At 41.7% G+C, this 21,014-nt stretch overlaps 1 protein-coding gene across 1 annotated transcript; it reads left to right on the forward strand.

Moving 5' to 3' along the window:
• Nucleotides 1–13,350: 13,350 nt before the first annotated feature.
• Nucleotides 13,351–20,364, forward strand: TMEM254 (transmembrane protein 254). Its single transcript, XM_036828020.1, has 4 exons — nucleotides 13,351–13,493; nucleotides 14,644–14,747; nucleotides 14,909–14,968; nucleotides 18,631–20,364. The coding sequence occupies exons 1-4, from the start codon at nucleotides 13,404–13,406 to the stop codon at nucleotides 18,749–18,751; spliced, it is 375 nt and encodes a 124-aa protein (XP_036683915.1). The 5' UTR covers nucleotides 13,351–13,403; the 3' UTR covers nucleotides 18,752–20,364.
• Nucleotides 20,365–21,014: the final 650 nt, after the last annotated feature.

A 21,014-nucleotide genomic window follows, 5' to 3' on the forward strand; every position in this document is an offset into this window, starting at 1 on the left:
TACTAAAATCCCAAAGGGATATTTTTACAGATATAGAAAAATTCATTTGGAATCTCAAGGGACCCTGAATAGCCAAAACAACCTTGAAAAATAAGAACTTAGAGATCGCACACTTTCTGATTTCAAAACTTATTACAAAGCTACAGTGATCAGAACAGTGTGGTGCTGGCATAAAAACAGACATATAGACCAATGAAACAGAACAGACAGCCCAGAAATAAACCCCCACATGTATGTTCAAATAATTTTTGATAAGGGTGCCAAGACCTTTCAATGGAGAAAGATTAGTCTTTTCAGTAAATGGTGCTGGGAAAATTGGATATCCACATGCAAACGAATGAAGTCAGACACTAACATCATATACAAAATCAACTCAGAAATGGATCAAAGAGGTAAATGTAAGAACTATAAAATTTCTAGAAGAAAAATGGCAAAATCTTCATGTCATCGGATTTGGCAATGATTTCTTAGACACCAAAAGCACAGGCAACAAGATAAAAAATAAGTTGGACTACATCAAAATTTAAAACTGTGCATCAAAAGACACAATCCACAGATTGAAAAGGCAACCTAAGGAATGGGAGAAAATATCTCCATATCTGATAAGGAGTTAATATTCAGAATACAGGAAGCTCCTGCAACTCAACAACATTAAAACAAATAACCTGATTTTTTAAATGGGCAAATGACTTGAATAAATATTTCTCAAAAAAAGATATACAAATGGCTATTAAGTACATGAAAAGATGTTTAATATTACTAATTATTAGGAAAATGCAAATCAAAACCATCATGAGATACCACCTTGCACCCTTCAGGATGGCAACTATCAAAAAAAAAATAGAAAATAACTGCAGTGTTGGCAAGGATATGGATAAATTGGAACCCGTGTGCACCGTCATTGGGACTCTAAAAAGGTGTAACCACTATGAAAAACAGTATGGCAGTTTCTCAAAAATTAAAAATAAAATTACGATATGATCTTGCAATTCCACTTTGGGGCATATACACAAAAGAAGTGAAAGCAGGTCCTTGAACTGAAATTTGTACACCCATGTTCACAGCAGCATTATTCATAATAGCCAATAGATGGAAGCAACCCCAGTGTCCATAAACGGATGAATGGACAAACAAAATGTGGTATATACATAAAATGAAATATTATTCAGCCTGAAAAAGAAAAAAATCTGACACATGCTACAACACGGACGAACCCTGAGGACATTATGCTAAGTGAAATCAGCCGGTCACAAAAAGAAAATACTGTATGATTCAACTTATATGGGGTATCTAGAGTGATCAAATTTATAGAAACCTAAAGCAGAATGTTGGTTGCCAGGAGCTGAGGGAAGAGGACAATGAGGTGTTATTGTTTAATGAGTACAAAGTTTCAGTTTTTCAAGAAGAGTTCTGTAGATGGATGGTGATGGTGGTAACACAACAATGTGAACATACTTAATGCCACTGAACTGAACACTTAACGGTTCTGATGGTAAATTTTGTTAATGTGTTTTACCATAATAAAGTAATCCAAGAAAATATTCCAGAAATAGAAGACCTGAATCTATTGAATGAATCAAGTGTACTAAAGAAAATTAACTCAGGATGACTAACACCAAGACATATCCTAAAAAAACTATTAGACTGTAAAGATAAAAATTCCTCAGTGTTTCCAGGAAAAAAAAAAATTTTAAAGGGAATTTATATAGAATATTGGATTTATAAAAAACATACAAATTAAGGCAACGTTAGCACAGGATTTTCAAGAAACTTAAGGAAAGAATATGTGAACTAAAGATATTATATTGAGTAAAATAGCTAGCTAGTGGGAAGCAGCCGCATAGCACAGGGAGATCAGCTCGGTGCTTTGTGATCACCTAGAGGGGTGGGATAGGGAGGGTGGGATAGGGAGGATGGGAGGGAGGGAGATGCAAGAGGGAAGAGATATGGGAACATATGTATATGTATAACTGATTCACTTTGTTATAAAGCAGAAACTAACACACCATTGTAAAGTAATTATGCTCCAATAAAGATGTTAAAAAAAAAAAAAGATATTATATTGAGCCGAGGGGGAATTGGCCTCCTTCCTTAGCTGAGGCTCTTCCTCAGCTGAGGTGCAGAGCAGAACACTGCCCATCTGGTCTGAAGGTTAGATTTGATCCAGCCTCTGTCTCTTTCCGCTCATGCCCTTGGGCAAGGCACTTACTGTCTTCCAACTTCTGTTACGTCCCAAGGTAAAAGAGGTAAATGATAACTACCACCCTACATAGGAATTATGACACTCAGAGCAAATAATTTATGGCACCGTCTCCAAGGGGTGAAATGACATGATTACCATCACAAAAAGACAGAAAAGGTTTGTCCCAAAGAGATGGATTTTACAAAACTGGGGCTTCTTTCCCTAATTGTCTTCTGACCCTTCCTGTTGATTGTGAGATTGGGCTCAACCCAGATGAGATTAACAACATTCCCTGTCACATCTCTGCACAAACCGGAGGGTTAACCTCCGGTTTGTGCAGAGATCACTCCATACTATTCTCATTTCCTAGTCTTCATTGAGGAAACATTTATGGGGAATGGGAAGGAAATTACCATTATTTGTGTTTGAGACATTCCTTGACCACTGTCTGGATTTCTGTCCCCATACAGTAACTAATCTAATCTTCACACTCCAGCAAGCTGAAGTGCCTGAGTATTATCATAGGTTGTGAGCTGTTCTCACTGGGCAGTCCCCTCACTGCAGACTGAGAGACCCCAAATCCGGATCTCTGCTTGCACAAAGTGAAGAGGAGCTCTTCACGAAGAAGTTTTAATTTGGAAATTCCAGGGTAATTTTTCCCATTCAGCAATCTTTAGTCTTTGTCGACTGCTTTGGGATTATTTCAGACCAAGTTAGGGAGGCCTGGATCTTTTTCTACTTTGCTGAGCTGATGAAAATAATTAACCTGATGACCACATCACTCAACTCTGATATATAGCAACACCTGGCCAATTTCACTTCATCCACCCACCCATTCCACTCATCTCCTCAACAACCGCCCGCCCCCATTATTCTGAAATGAATCCCAGACATATCATTTCACTCAAAAATACTTCCATATAGGGCTTTCCTGGTGGCGCAGTGGTTGAGAATCTGCCTGCCAATGCAGGGGACACGGGTTCGAGCCCTGGTCTGGGAGGATCCCGCATGCCGCGGAGCAACTGGGCCCGTGAGCCACAACCACTGAGCCTGCGCGTCTGGAGCCTGTGCTCCGCAGCAGGAGAGGCCGCGATGGTGAGAGGCCCGCGCACCGCGATGAAGAGTGGCCCCCGCTTGCCGCAACTAGAGAAAGCCCTCGCACAGAAACGAAGACCCAACACAGCCATAAATAAATAAATAAATCTTTAAAAAAAAAAAAAACAAAACTTCCATATATATATCTCTAAAATATAGAAATCTTTTTTTTTTTTTTTTTTTTTTTTTTTAATTTATTTATTTATTTTTGGCTGTGTTGGGTCTTCATTTCTGTGCGAGGGCTTTCTCCAGTTGCAGCAAGTGGGGGCCACTCTTCATCGCGGTGCACAGGCCTCTCACTATCGCGGCCTCTCTTGTTGCGGAGCACAGGCTCCAGACGCGCAGGCTCAGTAATTGTGGCTCACGGGCCCGGCTGTTCCGCGGCATGTGGGATCTTCCCAGACCAGGGCTCGAACCCGTGTCCCCTGCATTGGCAGGCAGATTCTCAACCACTGCGCCACCAGGGAAGCCCTAGAAATCTTTTTTAAACCAGCCCCATGTTGTTGAATATTTAGGTTGGTTCTACCTTTTCTTTTTTTCCAGTTTTGAGCTATAGTTGACAAGAAATCCCTTTTAATGTAACAAAAAGTTCATCTTTAAATCCCCGAGCCTCTCAGAAAGTCCTACTGCCAAATTCCACGTACAGAAACCACAGACAATTACATCAGTGACATGAGCTGTCCCCAGCCTATAAATCTATGTTTTTTAAAGATGAAAGCTCAGACCCCTGCAAAACACTAGTACACCAGGTAGGCTGCCTCCCACCAAAGAAACTCACCATTGGAACCCATATTGAATCTCTAGTCCAGGGTCTTTTGGAGTGAAAAAGTGATGAGCTCTGGAGCAGCACCAATACACCCCTGAGGTGCGCACCGTAGATAAACCTTAGCTGCAGCCCCAGACGTGGCTCCGCCTCAGACACGCCTCTCAATCACTTCACTGGAACCACCTTTTCAAAACCCCACCTAATCCACCTTTTCAAAACCCAGCTTCTGTTCATTGATGACCAACTGAATCTAATTTTCTTATTTAATCCCCATAATACCCTTTTAAACTATGTATTATTTTATCCCCAGTTAGACTTGAGAACACTGGGGGCAGAGGGGTTTAGACCAAAGTGAGCCTCTGACCAAGGCAGTGTGACCTCTGACCTCATACTTGTCACTATCATCCTATTATGTTATAGGCTACAGGCCATGTGAGAACAGAAGCTTTGTCAGGCTCACAGATGATCCGTATCGCTTTATATCATTATATCATTGACTAAGGGACACTCAGCTCGGAGAGGCCAGAAACTAATAATGAATAAGGATTATGGACACTACATTATTTGCTAATTCATCTTATTCTTAAAACAACGCTTTGAGATTACCAAAACCTCCATTTTACAGATGAGGAAACTTCAGGCCTTTGGGGTTTTCTCCCCAAATGTGTGGGAGTTTATTTTATACCCTAGGTATGGAAAAAAACAACATATGCTTGACAGCTGTTTCAGATTAATTCATCTGACTTCAGAAGTATTCACATGTCCCCCTTTCTATTTAAATAAATCACTACAAATTTATGTGGCAAGCCCAAAGAATAAATCTTTCACACATAACCTTACTTAAATCTTATAGCGGCCCTATATAGATATATAGCATTTATACCCATCGATTCTCAGAAGAGGAAAATTCCTAGAGGACCATAAAGCAGATAAAAGTAAGGTTGTTGTTTTTTTTTTTTTTTTAAAGTAAGGTTTTTTAAATTAAGCAAGTTAATAGCTGAGATGCAGGTGGAGGGAGAGCCCGTGTTTCTGATTTGATTCCAAAATAGATCATGACTCACCAACCAAAATAAGGAAAAAGCACGAGGAACAGACTTGATGGGCAGATGAAATCCTGGGAGGTCACATTAGTGAGTTATGACTATAGTTGGGTCCTATGCCGTGTGTTTGGAGTCAGAGGCATTGATAGCCCAACCAGCCCATTTGGGCGGTACCAGGTGCTTTGAGGTAGTTGAAGAGAATATTTTGGGGGCTGGAAGTATTGAAGAAGTTTGGAGACCAAGAGAGCAGAGCAAACCAAAATAAGGTGGACCTAACCTGATTTCTCTGGCTTTTTTTCCCCCAATAATTCAAAGTTCAGATCAACTTTTTTTTTGGTTTTATTTTTTTCTCTCAGAAGCTTGAATTCACACTCGGTGACCTCCTCCATGAAGCTCCTTCCAAAAACCATTTTTACCAGACACCTTCACTTCCTTGCTTTACATTTTTTTCTCAATTCCAGTCAATCCTGCCTCCCTTCCCACTCCATTATTTAGAGGTTGCCGGCAAAAGCCAACAAATCAGTGCCTCAAATGCCCAAGCTTATGGTTAATCTTCCCCACTAAGTCATCAAACATTATTGGCCATTGTTTTTTTATTCTTAAACTCTCTTACTTCAGATTCTCTAAATTAACCTTGGCTTCAAGGGATATCCACTGAGACTTTTATACTTTTAAAAAACACCTCATAACAGTAAGAGCCCAACATATACCAGGTCCTGCGTAACAGCTGTGAACAGCACAAATGCAGTCTCTGCTCTCAGAAAACCAACATTCAGGTTGAACTTTTAAAAGTACTTACCTCCCAATGATCACTTGCAAGGAAATGTCAGAACTTTCTAGAATGCCTAAAAAGGAGTTTCATGGGCTTCCCTGGTGGCGCAGTGGTTGAGAATCTGCCTGCCAATGCAGGGGACACAGGTTCAAGCCCTGGTCTGGGAGGATCCCACATGCCGCGGAGCAACTAAGCCCGTGAGCCACAACTACTGAGCCTGCGCGTCTGGAGCCTGTGCTCCGCAACAAGAGAGGCCGCGATAATGAGAGGCCCGCGCACCGCGATGAAGAGTGGCCCCCGCTTGCCGCAACTGGAGAAAGCCCTCGCACAGAAACGAAGACCCAACACAACCAAAAATAAAAATAATGTAAAAAACAAAAAACAAAAAACAAAAAACAAAAAACAAAAAAAAAAAAGGAGTTTCATGACCTGGCCACAACTTCCATTTCAGCCTCACCTCTGAGACTCTGTGGCATCCTGCAAACTCTTAGCTCCATCCAGGCTAGGCCATTTCCAGGCACTGAGATACCCTCTGCCCTCCTGGCCTATACATCTGCTTCAAGTGCTATGAAGAGCTCCAGGTGACTTTAGAAGAAAATAACCAGAAGCAAACTGATCAACATGGCAATGTGACTAAAATGATCATCTGGTGAAAAAGGCAACGTTAACAACAGATGAGTTTAAGAATGTGGTGTTCTGGGGACTTCCTGGTGGCACAGTGGTTAAGAATCCACCTGCCAATGCAGGGGACACGGGTTCGAGCCCTCGTCCAGGAAGATCCCACATGCCGCGGAGCAACTAAGCCCATGCGCCACAACTACTGAGCCTACGCTCTAGAGCCCGCGAGCCACAACTACTGAAGCCCACGTGCCACAACTATTGAAGCCCGCGTGCCACAACTACTGAAGCCCATGCGCCTAGGGCCCATGCTCCACAACAAGAGAAGCCACCGCGATGAGAAGGCTACGCACCGCAACAAAGAGTAGCCCCCGCTCGCCGCAACTAGAGAAAGCCCACACGCAGCAATGAAACCCAACACAGACACAAATTAATTAATTAATTAATTTTTTAAAAAGAAGGATATATATTAAAAAAAAGAATGTGGTACTCTTTAGTTTTGTATTTCTTAAGTGTTCTTCTCTGGGGTTTCCACCCCCCACCCCTCCGAATTTGGGGATTTCCGCTATTTTTTGGAGCCAATGAATTTTTTTTACTCATTTTCCCCATTTTTAAAAAAAATTTATTTATTTATTTATTTATTTTTGGCTGCGTTGGGTCTTTGTTGCTGCACGCGGGCTTTCTCTAGTTGCGGGGAGCGGGGGTTACTCTTCGTTGCAGTGCGTGGGCTTCTCATTGTGGTGGCTTCTCTTGCAGAGCATGGGCTCTAGGGCATGCAGGCTTCAGTAGTTGTGCCACACGGGCTCAGTAGTTGTGGCTCACGGGCTCTAGAGCACAGGCTCAGTAGTTGTGGCGCATGGACTTAGTTGCTCCGCGGCATGTAGGATCTTCCCAGACCAGGGCTCGAACCCGTGTCCCCCGCATTGGCAGGCGGATTCTCAACCACTGCGCCACCAGGGAAGTCCCTCCCCATTGTTTTTGAGATGTTAAAAGTTAAAATTAAATGCCCCAAAATATGGTTAGTCCCCAGTTTGCCTACTTCAAAAATGTATCATTTTCCTTCTACATGGAGTTCTGAAACAGAATATTGCATTCATTAATTTATTCAACAAATATTTCTGAGATCTTACTATTGTGTTTGTTATATCGAAATTTGGGTCATTTTTTTCTGTTTTTATTTTTACAAGGATGTTGTGTTTGCCTCTAGATGATACTTTTTTTCTTTCTCAATGTATGTGATCAAAGGGAAATTTTCAGACAATTTCAATCTCTCTCACCCCTTACCCTATTCTGAAATATTGGTTATTCATGATGAGAGTTGACCTCTGTCAAACTGTATGCCATGTGCAGCAATATTGCACAAAAAGGAGTAAAATTATTCACACAGACGTGAGGCTGTCTGGGAAGGTTAATCACAAGGCCACAAGCCTAGTGGGGTCAACTGAGAACAGGCCAAAGGGCCCCATGGGAGCCCCTAAACCAGCCCTGGAAGTCCACACCTCAATTTGTGAGAGCCATATCTAATCGTAACAAATACAATGTACTATCTGAGAAATTGGTTTTAAAATCCCTTAAAAATTCTAAAAGTCAACAAAACAGGAAATGACATGTTAAAAGAGTCACAGAATATTAGTATAAACAAAAAAGTTCATCTGTGACCAAGAATAAACATGTCTGACAGAGCTGTCTAATGGCCCTATTGAAGTATTAAAGCCACATTCCATAAATTTGGTGAATTTGGCAAACTGATGATCAGCAAATTGGCTCTGAGCACACTGGGTTTTGTTGAGATGATTTTATGTAAATTGCCCATTGAATGAATTGGATTTTCTCAGACTGAATTCTAGCCATTTGCTTGCTTCTTCTTCTCATATAGAAGAACCATATAGATGGTTCACTGAACAATCAAAAGAAGAACAATAGTTAACATTTATTTTTTACTTTACGCTACCTCTAAACTAACCACTTCCCAAGCACATATAAAAAAATCAGTGTCCTATAGGCCAAAATCCTGCAAAAAAATCTAATCATCATAACCACCACCATCATCATCATCAATCATCACCATTATTTGAATTTGAAGATTTTTTAGGTGAGGACAAACACACCCTGGCTCCCCCAGTGTTTCACCACACCCTACTAGGTTACTTCTACCTCCTTCATTCATTTAATTTAATGTCATGAGGACATTTCTGTTTGCAACCCTTGAATGCATGATCTCATAAGGTCAAAATGGTTGTACTAAAACATTAAATTATGCTGCTCATGGTACATCCCTATTGATTTGCCTGTCATCAGAACTACACTGTGCCCAACCTGAAGCCTGGACTGCACTTGTCTTGTTCACAGGTGTATCTCCAGGGCCTACCAAATGTTTATTGAATATTCGAATGAGCGATGCAACCTTTTCTCTATTCACTTTGTATTGCTCCATCAATCTTTCATCTTCTCTGCTTTCCCTGCTTCAAATTTTACCTCCAATGTACACCAGACATTTTTGCTCCACTGATTTAAAAAAAAATCATCACTGACTCACCTTGGCTAAGGGATCAAGTCAAAACTCCTCAGTTTGACACCTAATGCCATTCATGATCAGACCCTACCTGCCCTTCCAGCCTCACCTTCCTTCATTCAATTTCACATTGTTCCTTCTTGCAACAACAAACTGCTCCTAATTCTCTGGATACACAATGCTCTATTCATATTTCCATAGATTTGTTTATATTGCTCTCCTCTGTTCCCCATGATCCTGGGAAAGTGTGAGGGGTTTCCTATATCAACACATGCTCATTCTACCCTACAGCCATGTCATCAGAACTTGCCTAGGGGTACTATTATCTCTGTACCTTGTGATACTGCATTATTTGTGTATTTGTATTGGGGGGGGGTAGAGTTTAAAATATTTTTTCCCAAGTAGATAACCAATCAATAGTTTATTTGTTCCTCCTTAATTTGAAATGTTGCTGAAGGGGAGCAGAATTTGTCACCCCAAAATATGCCACCTTGGCACAAGGATTATTTTCTGCTAAAGGCAATCAAATTTCCGAAGATTCAGGAAAAGTTCTTTTCCTCTCCCTCAACTGCTTAAATTTACACTGGCAAGGCGGCCTCTACCAGAAAGAGAGCTATTACCAGAGATATCTTTTTACCAGGAAATTTATTTGTGTAACAGGGCAACCTTGGTTTTCCAAACATCTCCTCTGCCTTCTTGTGAATGGCCTTCCTCACCACTGTATCCCCAAACCCCTGCCCCTTTCCTCATGTCAGGATGTTATATGAGTTTCAATGACCTGACTACCCTTTGAGTTTTCAAATCTGTGTGGGGACTTGTATAATTCCGTTTGCTTTTTTATCCTGTTAATCTTGTTACCAATCCCCAACTGGTCAGTGACCCCTCAGTGGGTTCTTTCTTTGCCCAGAGTCACAAAAGCCAATCAAACAAAACCAGTTTCTGTATAGCAGAGGAGAAATTTTATTCACTGATCAAGGAATGGAGAAGAGAGAGCTCATGCTCTCAAAACACCTTCTCTCTGAAGGGAGGGAGGGAATTTTAAGGGGTAGGAGGCAGGCATATCATCAGGGCTCTAGGAAAGGGGCAGAGATTTCCAGGGCCAGCCAGGGGCAGCTGGAGCATGTGCAGTCTTCCATGCTTCTTTGCACAATGCATGAATTGTGCCTAGCAGAGTACAGATCTCCCGCTTGGGGCAGAGATCTTAGCATGGTAATGAAGCAAAGGTAACTTTCCAGACACCTCCAGGTCTCATCTATGCAGGTATGTGCCTGTGGTCAAGTCAGAGCCAGTTCAGGGTGGTTGACCACTACATCTCTCTAAGCACAGCTGCAAAACATCTCTCTCAAATACCAGGTGCTTTTGAAACAAACACAGAGATAAATCAAGGCAAGGATCCTTTAGCCCTCAGGGGCTGATATGGGTGACAATCTATTTTAAATCAGTTTAATTATTAGATCAGCCAAAAAGCCTAGAAGGGAAGAAGAGAATATTTTTCTGCCTGTACATTATCTTTATCATCAAATAAATGCTTGGGTATATATCAGATCTATTTCTGGAGTATCATTTTCCATTGGTTTATTTGATTCGCATGTCGAATACCAAATGCTTTTAATTATTATAGTTCATCATCGTGTGTCTTCATACCTAGTAGGCCAATCTAATGGGGGAAAAAAAGTATCTTATTTTTGCTTTATTTTACACATCCCAAATTGCCATTAAGGTTGAACACCTTTTCATGTTCCTTGGCTATTCAAGTTTCCTTTTTAAGGATTTCCAATTCATGTCTTTTACTTGTCTATTATATATATTGAAGAATTCCTTCTTCCAGGTCTTTCAACTTTATTTATTGTGCCTTTCAAAAGAATGACGTTTCATTTTAGTTTACCTGAAACAACATTGTAACTCAACTATATTTCAATAAAAATTTCAAAAATAAAAAAATCATAAATTCAGCAAGGTAACTTGATTTTAGGGGGACTTGGCTTCAGTTTAATCCAGAAGGATGAGATATCATGTTACTTAATCAACAGAACTCTTGACAGATGACTAGATATGAGGGCAGCCAAAGGGAAGAGTCTGGGTGCCTGGAAGAATGAAGATGATATTAATGTAAATAGGGGAGTCTTGGCGAGGACTGACTCTGTGGATAATAGTGAACTTCTTGTCTTTAAGGTGTGGTGCCGTACCTAGTAAAGGTGACCGGCAGGCAACCGGAGAGAGGCTGAGACTGGAGAGAATGTTTTAGTGTCAACCGTCAACCAGAGGTGAAAATTAAAGTTCAAAAAGACTGTAAACACAGAGAAGATAATAGGAAACACCTTTATGTAGGGGACAAGCAGTAAAAGAAAAGCTGAGAAAATAGAGGTATTCAGAGAGGGAGGAGAAACAAGAGGGTGATGTGATGAAGAAAGATTAGAAGCAAAGCTGTTGAGCCCTGGTAAACCTGATATTGACAGGCACTGTGGTTTATCTGGGAAATGGACTGTGTCACACATTCTGGAAACCATTCTTTAAAACATAGCCAAATACAGTCATGAAAAAAACGAGGAAACAACTTTGGCTGTTTCCATGTCAACTGAAAGAGTTCTGGAAATATCCCATACGTTATATATAGCATGGTCCTTAAGAGTGCTGGAACACTCGGCTACCACTTGACTTCCAGTATACCTACCCATTTACATGACTTCGGGTACTTCTCTGTGCTATTTCATGTCTTTCAAATGAAGGACAATAGTCTACAGCATAGAGCTGTTTTGAGAATTAAGTGAGCTAATACTTCTAAAACAATGCCTGGAACATAGTAAGTGCTCAATAAATATCAGCTATTGCTTTCACAATAGCTTTTAAAGCCCCAAGTGAAACCACCTTTTTCTCCTGAAGTCTCATCAGAACGCTTTGGCTTGATGTGCCTCCCACCTCGCATTGATGATACAGCACTTAGCACAGGGGCCTGGCAAATACGCCGAAGGCTCAGTAATATTAATCACCAAAACTTATAAAGCACTACGGGCCGGACACTTTTGTGAATGCTATTGACTGAAAGAAAAATGCACAATGTAAGAGCTACGAGTTGAGTTTATGCAGTGCCTTACTGGGGACTACAGACCAAGAGACAGCCTCTCAGATAGCTCTGAGGAGGTAAGGGCAGAGGCCAGCATATATGACTTTGGGTAATGAGCACATGCAATCAAGCACACATCTCAGTAGAAGGTCACTGCTAGTCAAGAGGAACAGATATCTCAGTTAATGATTGTAGTGCTTTTCTAAGTATGGGAAAATGCAAGAATCTGAGTTCATAAAATTTTTTTCCTGAAATATATCTAACCATCTAAGGGCCTGTTTTGCCTGTTTTCCCAAAGCACTGAGTGCGTCATACTATTCTTCATCCTGAATTCCTTTCAGGGTGTCCTGTAGGTCAGCAACTGCAGTGGCTAATGACTTGCTCCTTGTACAACTGGATGGTGGGCAACATTCTTTGCTTTACAGTGGTTTTATTACAAGTACTAACTCATTTAATCCACTCAAAAGCTCTGAGGTGGGAGCCGATGCATCCCCACTTCACAGATAAGAGAAATTAAGGCACAGGTGGGTAATGTAACTAGTGTGAGCTTACACAAAAAGTTACTGGCAGAGCCAGGACGTAAAAGTAAACCCAGGTATCTGTTCCACAGCCCCTTCTCGTAAGTGCTGTGCCATATAGGTCCATACATCTTTACTAATGAAGAGGAAGAGCATTATTTCTATTGACCTGAAACAAATAGACTGCCAAATACTTCTCCAGGAAAGATGGGTTTATTCTGCGATAAGCAAAGAATTACACTTTAGGGTCTGCAACCACAGTGAGCCACAGCACAAGTCGTGTGTCCCCCCCAGGGACATTGTTGTTCTTCTTACAACACTGGTAAGAAGAAAAGGAAGTTGGGAGGGCTATAAAAAACAAAGAGTCCATGGGTTTTCTTTGGCTGAGTCGTTGCCAGGAAAGAAGACAGGTCCTCTCTCTATCAGCCTCTGCTAACGTCACAGAGTGTGAGAGTTCCCCCTTCCAGTATCCCAAGTCTATTTAATTGCAGTTTCTACTTATTAATTTTTTTTACATTTCCCACAGAGCACAGCAGAGCTGAAGTTCAAAAATTAGATCCATAGTCATTAAGAGCATAAAGCACCATCTATTCCAACACCATTATCTTAAGCCCCAGAAAGTGACACTCAGAGAGGAGCCTCCCCTGCAAGGTGATAACCAGCCCACCAGGCCAGAGCCGATGGAGACTCGTTTTCAGCGTTTCAGGCCCACAGACTCTTCTCCCTCTGGGGAGGTAGGTGAGAGGAGGGAGGAGTGTTTGCCATGGCCCCGCCCCCATCCTTGCCTTCCTCCAGAGCAGAAGTGGCCTGCTCGGCACTCCCTGGGACGTGCTGCAGCGATGGGGAAGGCAGGAGGAGATGAGACGTACTTCCAGAGGAGCAGTCTGTTCTGGGTCACCGTCATCATCCTCTCCTTTGGCTATTACACAGTAAGGGCAGCGGGCCCCGGGCAAGGCCAGGCGAGGGGATAGAGTGCTACCTTGAGCCACAAGATCCGCACCTACGAACACGGAAAGGTCGCGCAGGCGCAATCGCGGCTCTTGAGCGCTCTAAGCCAGGGGACTAGACCCGGGAAGAAGACGCAGGCGCACCCGTCTGCCCGCGCCTTTCGCCTGTGTTGAGGTCTTGAGAAACCGGCTGCCCACGCTTTCCCTATATGAAGGCAGGGAATACTCCCCACCCCATGACTCGGTGTGTAGATCTTTAAAGATGGTGGTGGCGAAGTCGAATGCCGGTGGGGCTGCTACCTCCTATTTCCGTACAGCCAAACCCCTGCCCTCGCTGGTCACGGTCCTGGGGCTGGGATATTTCGGGGTAAGGTGTAGCGCGGGGTGCATCTGTTTTGGCCCGCCAGGCTCCCGTAGGGCGAGGGGGCTGTTGGGGGGGCGGGGTCTTGCGCTTGCGCGCCTGGCGCTTGCCTAGGTTATTGGCGTAAGCGGAAGATCGGTGGGCTTGTAAGCCTTCTCCTTGAAAATGTACCTGTCTTTGCGTCCCCATGGTTACTAGGGCTTAGCCAGGTTTGAGTAGAACTCAAGAAGAAGGAGGTCAAGTTGACGGACAGTTCTAAGCCTGCCAAGTCAGGATAGGGCTTCCAAAGCAGAATGTTTGAGGCAGTTGGAATTGCTTGGAAAATGGGGGTAAACCTAAAGGATGGGTAGAATTTAATGGGTAAGAAGGATTAGAGAGGATATACATGTTATGACATAGATGTGGAATCATGAAGACAGAGAATCTCTACTGAGAAGAGCAGCGACTTTTGTTTGGCAGACAGAATTCATTTAAAGGATACAGGAAAGATACCCAGAAAAATAGGTTGGTGACTAAATTGTGTAATGCATTAATAACAGAAGTCAGCCAACCTGGGCACTAAGTCTGATAACCACAGAGTTTCCTCAGCATAAATCTCCCACTAGAATCGCTTTTAGAAAATAGAAGTAAAGAATGGAAGCCCAGATGACTTAGTTCAGAGTTTCTTTGGTCTGTTACTTGTTCTTATAGAATCAGGATTATTTAATAGCCTCGGTTAAAAATAGATTTAAGTGACCTAATAAGCATTCTGTGCTTCTGGTTCTCTTTCAGTGGATGATCTTCTGGCCTGAGACTATTCCTTATCAGAGCCTAGGGCCGCTGGGCCCCTTCACTCAGTACTTGCTGGACCATCATCACACCCTCGTGCACAGTTGGTAAGGAGAGCTGCAGAAATGGGGTGTAGACCTGGAAGGCCCCTGGTTGCCTTCTAAGAGTGGTGCTAGTTCACATTAAAGCACCTTTCTCTTGGGGGTTTCTGTGTTAGATTTCATCAGCAGAGAACCATCACCTTAAACTAGGCTGACTTTTGTTTCAGGTATTGGCTGGCCTGGCTGATTCACGTGGGAGAGTCCTTGTATGCCATTGTATTGTGCAAGTAAGTGTTTTTAATAGGTCTTTGTCGCTTTTCTCTTGGTATCTAATATAAGTTGAGAGTAGCCACATTTAAATAATTCATGCGCTTGTAGGCCGAGAACACTCTCAGGGTAGAGTTGAATCCCCACACCTAATACTGAGCCTCTCTCAGTACTCAGAGGGAGTACTCAGTAAATAGTTAATGAATGAATTCATTTGTGTTAATGAGTCAATTATTTAGTCATTTAATTTAGATGATTTTTCTTCTTTTTTTCAAAAGTCTCTGTATAGCCCCAACTAGAAGAAAAGATTAGGAGGCTGCCTTCTAGTTTTAAAAAGAGCTACATTGACCTAGCCCAGTGATTCTCAGCCTAGTTTCACAACTGAATCACCTGAGGAGGTTTCTCAGCATTCACTTGTCTGGTTTCCAGGCCCAGAGATCCTAATGTAGTAGCCTTGCTTCAGAGGTAGGAACATGTTATTTTTTTCAAGGTCTGTAGGTGATTCTGGGATGCATTGCAAGCTAAAAGTCCTGCGACTAGACCCTACTCTACAGTTGCCGGTGTAGGATAATACAATGTGAGAGAACTGAAAAAGCTTTTCTTTACGTTTAGACTTTATGTAAGCATACAGAAAGTATGGTGTAATGAAAGAGATGGTTATAGTAATGCCAGATTGCTTTGCAATTGATTTTTTTTCTTCTGGTCAAGATTAATTACCACCTCTGTTTTTGTGGTATTACTTCTAAAAGTGGAAAATAAGATACCTTATTGTTTTAATAATAAAAGTAATTAATATTTCTTGGGTGCACACTATGCCAGACAAGTGCTAACTGATTTTAATAGATTATGTTCCTCCACCTTCTGGTTTATTAAACAAGCTGGACTTTCTAGGAGAGGAGGAGAAAGCAGCTTTATTTTTTCACCCATCTCCACTCCCCCAAGGATTACTGTCTGTCTCCCATCCTAGCCCTGGATGAAATCTGAAGCAGGTCCATAGATTTTCCAGTCACTATTTCATATTATCTGGTCAAGTCCAGTCTATTTATTAAAACTATGAACTTTTATCTAATTCAGAACATCTGTTCTCCTCCAGCTGGGGCTCAGCAGCCTGCTGTGGGGAAGAGGGTATAGTTGATGTCTTCCCTCTCATTCCAGCTTTGTTCCCTGTTCACTAGCGACAGCTGCCTGTGGCCCCTTGGGGTGCTGGGAGTAGTTAGGGGAAGCAGAGCACAGTCTGCCTTGTGATCAGGCAGCTGGGTGCTGTGGTCGTTGCATACCCATTGTTGACTCTTTCTCTCCAAAGGAGCCTTGGTGGATTTTTGAGAAACCGCCCATCACTAGGGATCTCCCTTCTGCAGTTCCCTTGATGGTTCCTTCAGACCTCAGTCAGTATGTCACTTGCAGTTTTCCCTTAGGATCTGTAATGGGGGTCGTGGCGGGGGGCAGTTTCTCTTTTATTGAGATCTCTTCTACCCTTTAGTTAGGCCTCTGGGGTGGGGTTGCTTTTAAGCTCACTCATGCCAGTGCCCTTTCACAAGACCTGTAAGGCTCACGATGACAGCTTCCTTATCCGTCCAGCAGGATAAATCTGCAAGTGCGTGCAGTTCCCTGGGCAGCCGTGTACCAGTAGTTAAACATCTGAGTTAGATATTAAGCCTCCCCCAAATTACTGGGGACTCTTGTCAGGCTGAGTGGTTCCATTGAAGCTGTTCTTTGGGCTGACTTGGGATAGGAAGTGCCGCAGCACTGGTACCTCTTTCTAACGGCCTCTTCAGGCCCTCAGAGCTTAGCTCCAAGGTGTGGTCCAGCCCTCCACATTATAGTGTTGGAGTACTTTTCATCTATTTTGTTATCGTCATTTGGAGCCTCTAATGAAAACGAAAAGACTCAAATTGAACATCCTGCTCTCAAGTTCTTTGATAGGCAGTGGGAGAAAAGGCATAGAGAGGTTAGGGCACTATTCTCACGTTCCTGAAATCATTTCTTTATGGTCTAACGTGTTGCAGTGTATCATTGGTGACTGTAAACCAGGATGAATATTCCTTTTGACTTATGAACGAATACATTGAAGTGAAAGAATCACGAAGACATGTAGAACAATTGGAAGCCCTACCCCACATCCCACTATCCAGCAATAAAAAGAAATTGATGAATTCCATTTAACCAGACATAAGACTGGACTGAACATTTCGACTTTATAGCCACCATATCTATATACATATAGATATAAACTCTTGTATAACTTTTTTCTATTGTCATATATGCCTGTTTTCCCATGTCTATACCTATAAACTTACCTCATTTCATTAGTACATAGTATTCTATTATATAGATGTGCCTTAATGTATTTAACAAATCCTCCTTCTGACAGACTTTTAAGCCTCTAGTTTTTTGGGGTGTTTTTTTTATTTTTTGGGGTTTTTTTTGACTATTATAAGTAATGCGTAAACGTGAATTTCTTGTACATCCTGGCCCACTTTGATGTATATTTCATTTTTTATTGTTTGGTGGTAGAATGTATGAATATAGTTGATTCTACTGACCTCACACCCAGTGACCTTGATACATTCATTTTTTAGTTCTAATAGTTCATCTGTTCATCTAATAGTTCATCATTAATAATTTAAAAGATTCCTTTTCATTTTCTAGGTACACAATTGTCTCTAGAAATAAAGACAGTTTTATTTCTTCCTTTCAATTCCGTATACCTTTTATTTATGTTTTTTCCCTCGTTGCACTGGCTAGTACGTCCAGTCCAGTGTCAGCCAGAAGTGGTGATAGTAGGCATCCTGGCCTTGTTCCTAATCAAAGGGAAAGCTTTCAACATTCTGCCTCGGGTTTTTTCTAGAGTTGTATAGATCTTCTCTGTCAGAATAAAGAGGTTCCATTCTCTTTCTAAGTTTTCTGAGAACTTGTATTGAGAATGGATGTTGAAATTTATCAAATGCTTTTTCTGCATTTATTAAGATGATCATATAATTTTTCTCCTTTAATCTGTTAGTGTAGAAAATTATATATTTTTTACATATATTTTTTAAAATTTTATTTTAAATTAAAAGTCATCCACATGAGACTTACTTATATACAGATGAGACTGTAGCAAACCATTCACTTCATCTGGGCCATTTTCTTTTGAGCTTGGTGTTAAGCAGTTTAGTTTGAATGGCTGTATAAACAGGTATTTATTATTACCATGTGCCAGGCCCTTTACTAATCACTTTGGATAACTTACCTCAAAAATCATCTCAAAACTTGGTGAGATAAATACTATTATTCCTATTTTTCAGACAAAAAAACTGATTCTGAGAGTGAGTGACTTGCCCAAGGTCAAGCTGGTAGCTGGCCAAGCTAGATTTACATCTGGTCTAAAACACTTGCTTTGAAGCCATCCCAGTGCTTTCTAACCCTATATGCTCATCAAAATCACGTGAGAAACAGTTTCATAATACCATGTCCTAGGCAGTAGCCAGATTGCTTCCCAGGGAAGAGTGTACCATTCTAAATGCACAAGAAAAACAAAAATAAATGAACTAAGCATTCAAGTTAATAAGCTGGAGGAAAGCGCAAAATAAGCCCCATGAAAATAGATAGAAGGAATAAGTTTTTAAAAAACTGGAAGACAATAACTCCTGTGAAACCATAACATTAAAATTCTGGTGGATAAATTTTTCTCTTTTTTTAGGTCTAAAGGCATCACGAATAGTTGGACTCAACTACTCTGGTTCCTGCAGACGTTCCTGTTTGGGATGGCATCTCTCTATTACTTGATTGATTACAGACCAAGACGCCAAAAACAAACTTAAAAAAGATCCAAAAAAAAACTGAATCACCATTTTGTACACCTGAAACTAATATAATATTGTAAACCAACTATACTTCAATTTAAAAAAAAGAGAGAAAATATAGCATATAAAGTTCCTAAGAGAAAAAAAGATGTTCAAAAGCTTTCTCTACACTGACATTCAGCCTCACCTTTTTTGGGGGGGGTGCTGTGTTTACTTGATCTTTCTAGAAAGTTACGACCCTCTAGTTATTCATTGTTTCTTCATCTGCTCTGGTTAAACTTGAGTAGATAGTAGGAAAAGATTTTTAGCTTCCCAGTTCTGCAGACTAACCTATTTGGCAGAGGGCTTCCAGCTACCTTCTTGTGGTCCTTGGCTGTGTTGGCATTCTCCCTATCACCTGGTTTAAGCCACATACTAAGTTTGCTTGTTGGGATATCTTTGCTCCTACCTTCTGATTAAAACCCCTTACCCTTACCACCACCATCTTACCAGCTCTCCTTTCCCCAAATTTTTTTTCCACCCACCTGGACCAAAACAGAGTGACACTTCCATAACACATCAATTCCACCCACATTTGTTATACACCTGTGAGGCGGGATCTTCTCCTTTCAGGCTTCCATTTCACATTATGGAGAAAGATAAGGAAGACAAGCAAGTACCTGGAATGGGGTGGGCCAAGAGGTGACACAGAGGCACAGAGTACATTCTGGGAACCAAGAAGGAATGACTGGGGAATGCTTTCTCTGCTGCTGCCAGCCAGAAGTGATGCTTCCCTCCACTTGGACCCTCCGACATAGTGCTCTGTATGTGCAGGGTCTGATGGCCACCTTCAAGTCAGGACCACATCTTAAGACAGCTTCGTTTTTTCCTCTAGCACCTGTCCCATTGCCTCACACACAGGTGTTCTCTCAGTGTTTACCGAACAAAGGAGGGAAACTCTGATTTCACTTTGCACTTGTTCAGCATCATTCCAATTTTTATCTGAAAACTGCAGAACCCATTCAGTGTACCCTTGCATCAGAGAAAAGCGCAGGACTGCCCTTGACTGGTACCACCATCTTTCTGTGGGTCCCCTGGTGGGAAACGCGTATCTTTTTCACACTTCCCTATTCTTGGTCACTTTTTCCAGACACTGTAGATGTCTCCCTCCAGTTCTGACTCACTCAGCCATTCCTGTTCTAGAGAGTCTACACCATGGGTTCTCCAACTAGTTACTACCTCTCTAGTTCACCTGGTTATAACTTAACTACTGACTGGTTGGCGCAGGAGGGTTACTGACTCACCTCAAGGAGCCTTTAGGGCTCCTTTCCTGGAGGACCCCCTGCTTGTTCACTAGGGACTAGACCTTATTTTCCTTCCATGACACAGTAGGTCATGTTACTTGTTTTAAGCAAACACGAGAAACAGCCTCCCTCCCCCCAAAAAAGAGGCCTCAAGTGAAAGCACAACCATTAAAGATGATGGACTATGAATTGGTTTTGGTGGAAATCAACTTCTACACATAAATCCTAGTATTTCCCTCTGTTTCTCTTGTGATTAAGGGGTTATTATTAATGGTGCCAAGGATAATATGGCAGATTACTGAATGAAATGTATTAACTTGAATAAAATGTTGTGAATTGTGTCTCCAATCAAATGCTTTTTTTGGTCAGTTTTGATAATATTGTCACACATTTGATTCTGCTCTTTCTCAAAAAGACTCTGTTCTGGAACTTTGTATCAGGGATTTTTTTTTCACTGATAAATGCAGAATGCCCTAGTTGTAGGACATATGGTCTTCCTTACGTTTCTAGAGCTGTCTATAGTCCACTTAACTCCTCCACATACACCAAGTTGTGGGTGGACATGAGCATCTTCTTTCATTGTAGGATTGGCCTCCTTTTGTTCCCACTACATTTCATTCAGTGTTTGATGTAGTTTGCAGCAAGTGAAAGGAGTACTCTGATTTTTTTTAAATGCCAAAAGTATAAAATGCTGTAATCTTATTTGGGGTATTATCATGGCTTAGAGCAAAAAAGGATCTTAGTGAGCAAACGGTGCGGGCCATTCATTTTATAGACCCATAAGCTGCATCCTATGGAGGTGAAGTAACACACAGAGGCCAGACTAACTGGATCTCACATTCCGCCTCTTCCTCCCCCACAGTCCAGGAGCCTAGAAGTAAGTCTGAAGCAAAAAATAAAAAGAGACATCTTAGGCTTGTGTTGCAGTCACAGGGGTGATACAGGGGAAACATCTATGTTGAGTTTGGATGAGAAAAGGCCAGAGGCATCTTGTTGGA

This window comes from Balaenoptera musculus, chromosome 16 (assembly GCF_009873245.2).
Source record: "Balaenoptera musculus isolate JJ_BM4_2016_0621 chromosome 16, mBalMus1.pri.v3, whole genome shotgun sequence".
NCBI classification, from domain to species: domain Eukaryota; kingdom Metazoa; phylum Chordata; class Mammalia; order Artiodactyla; family Balaenopteridae; genus Balaenoptera; species Balaenoptera musculus.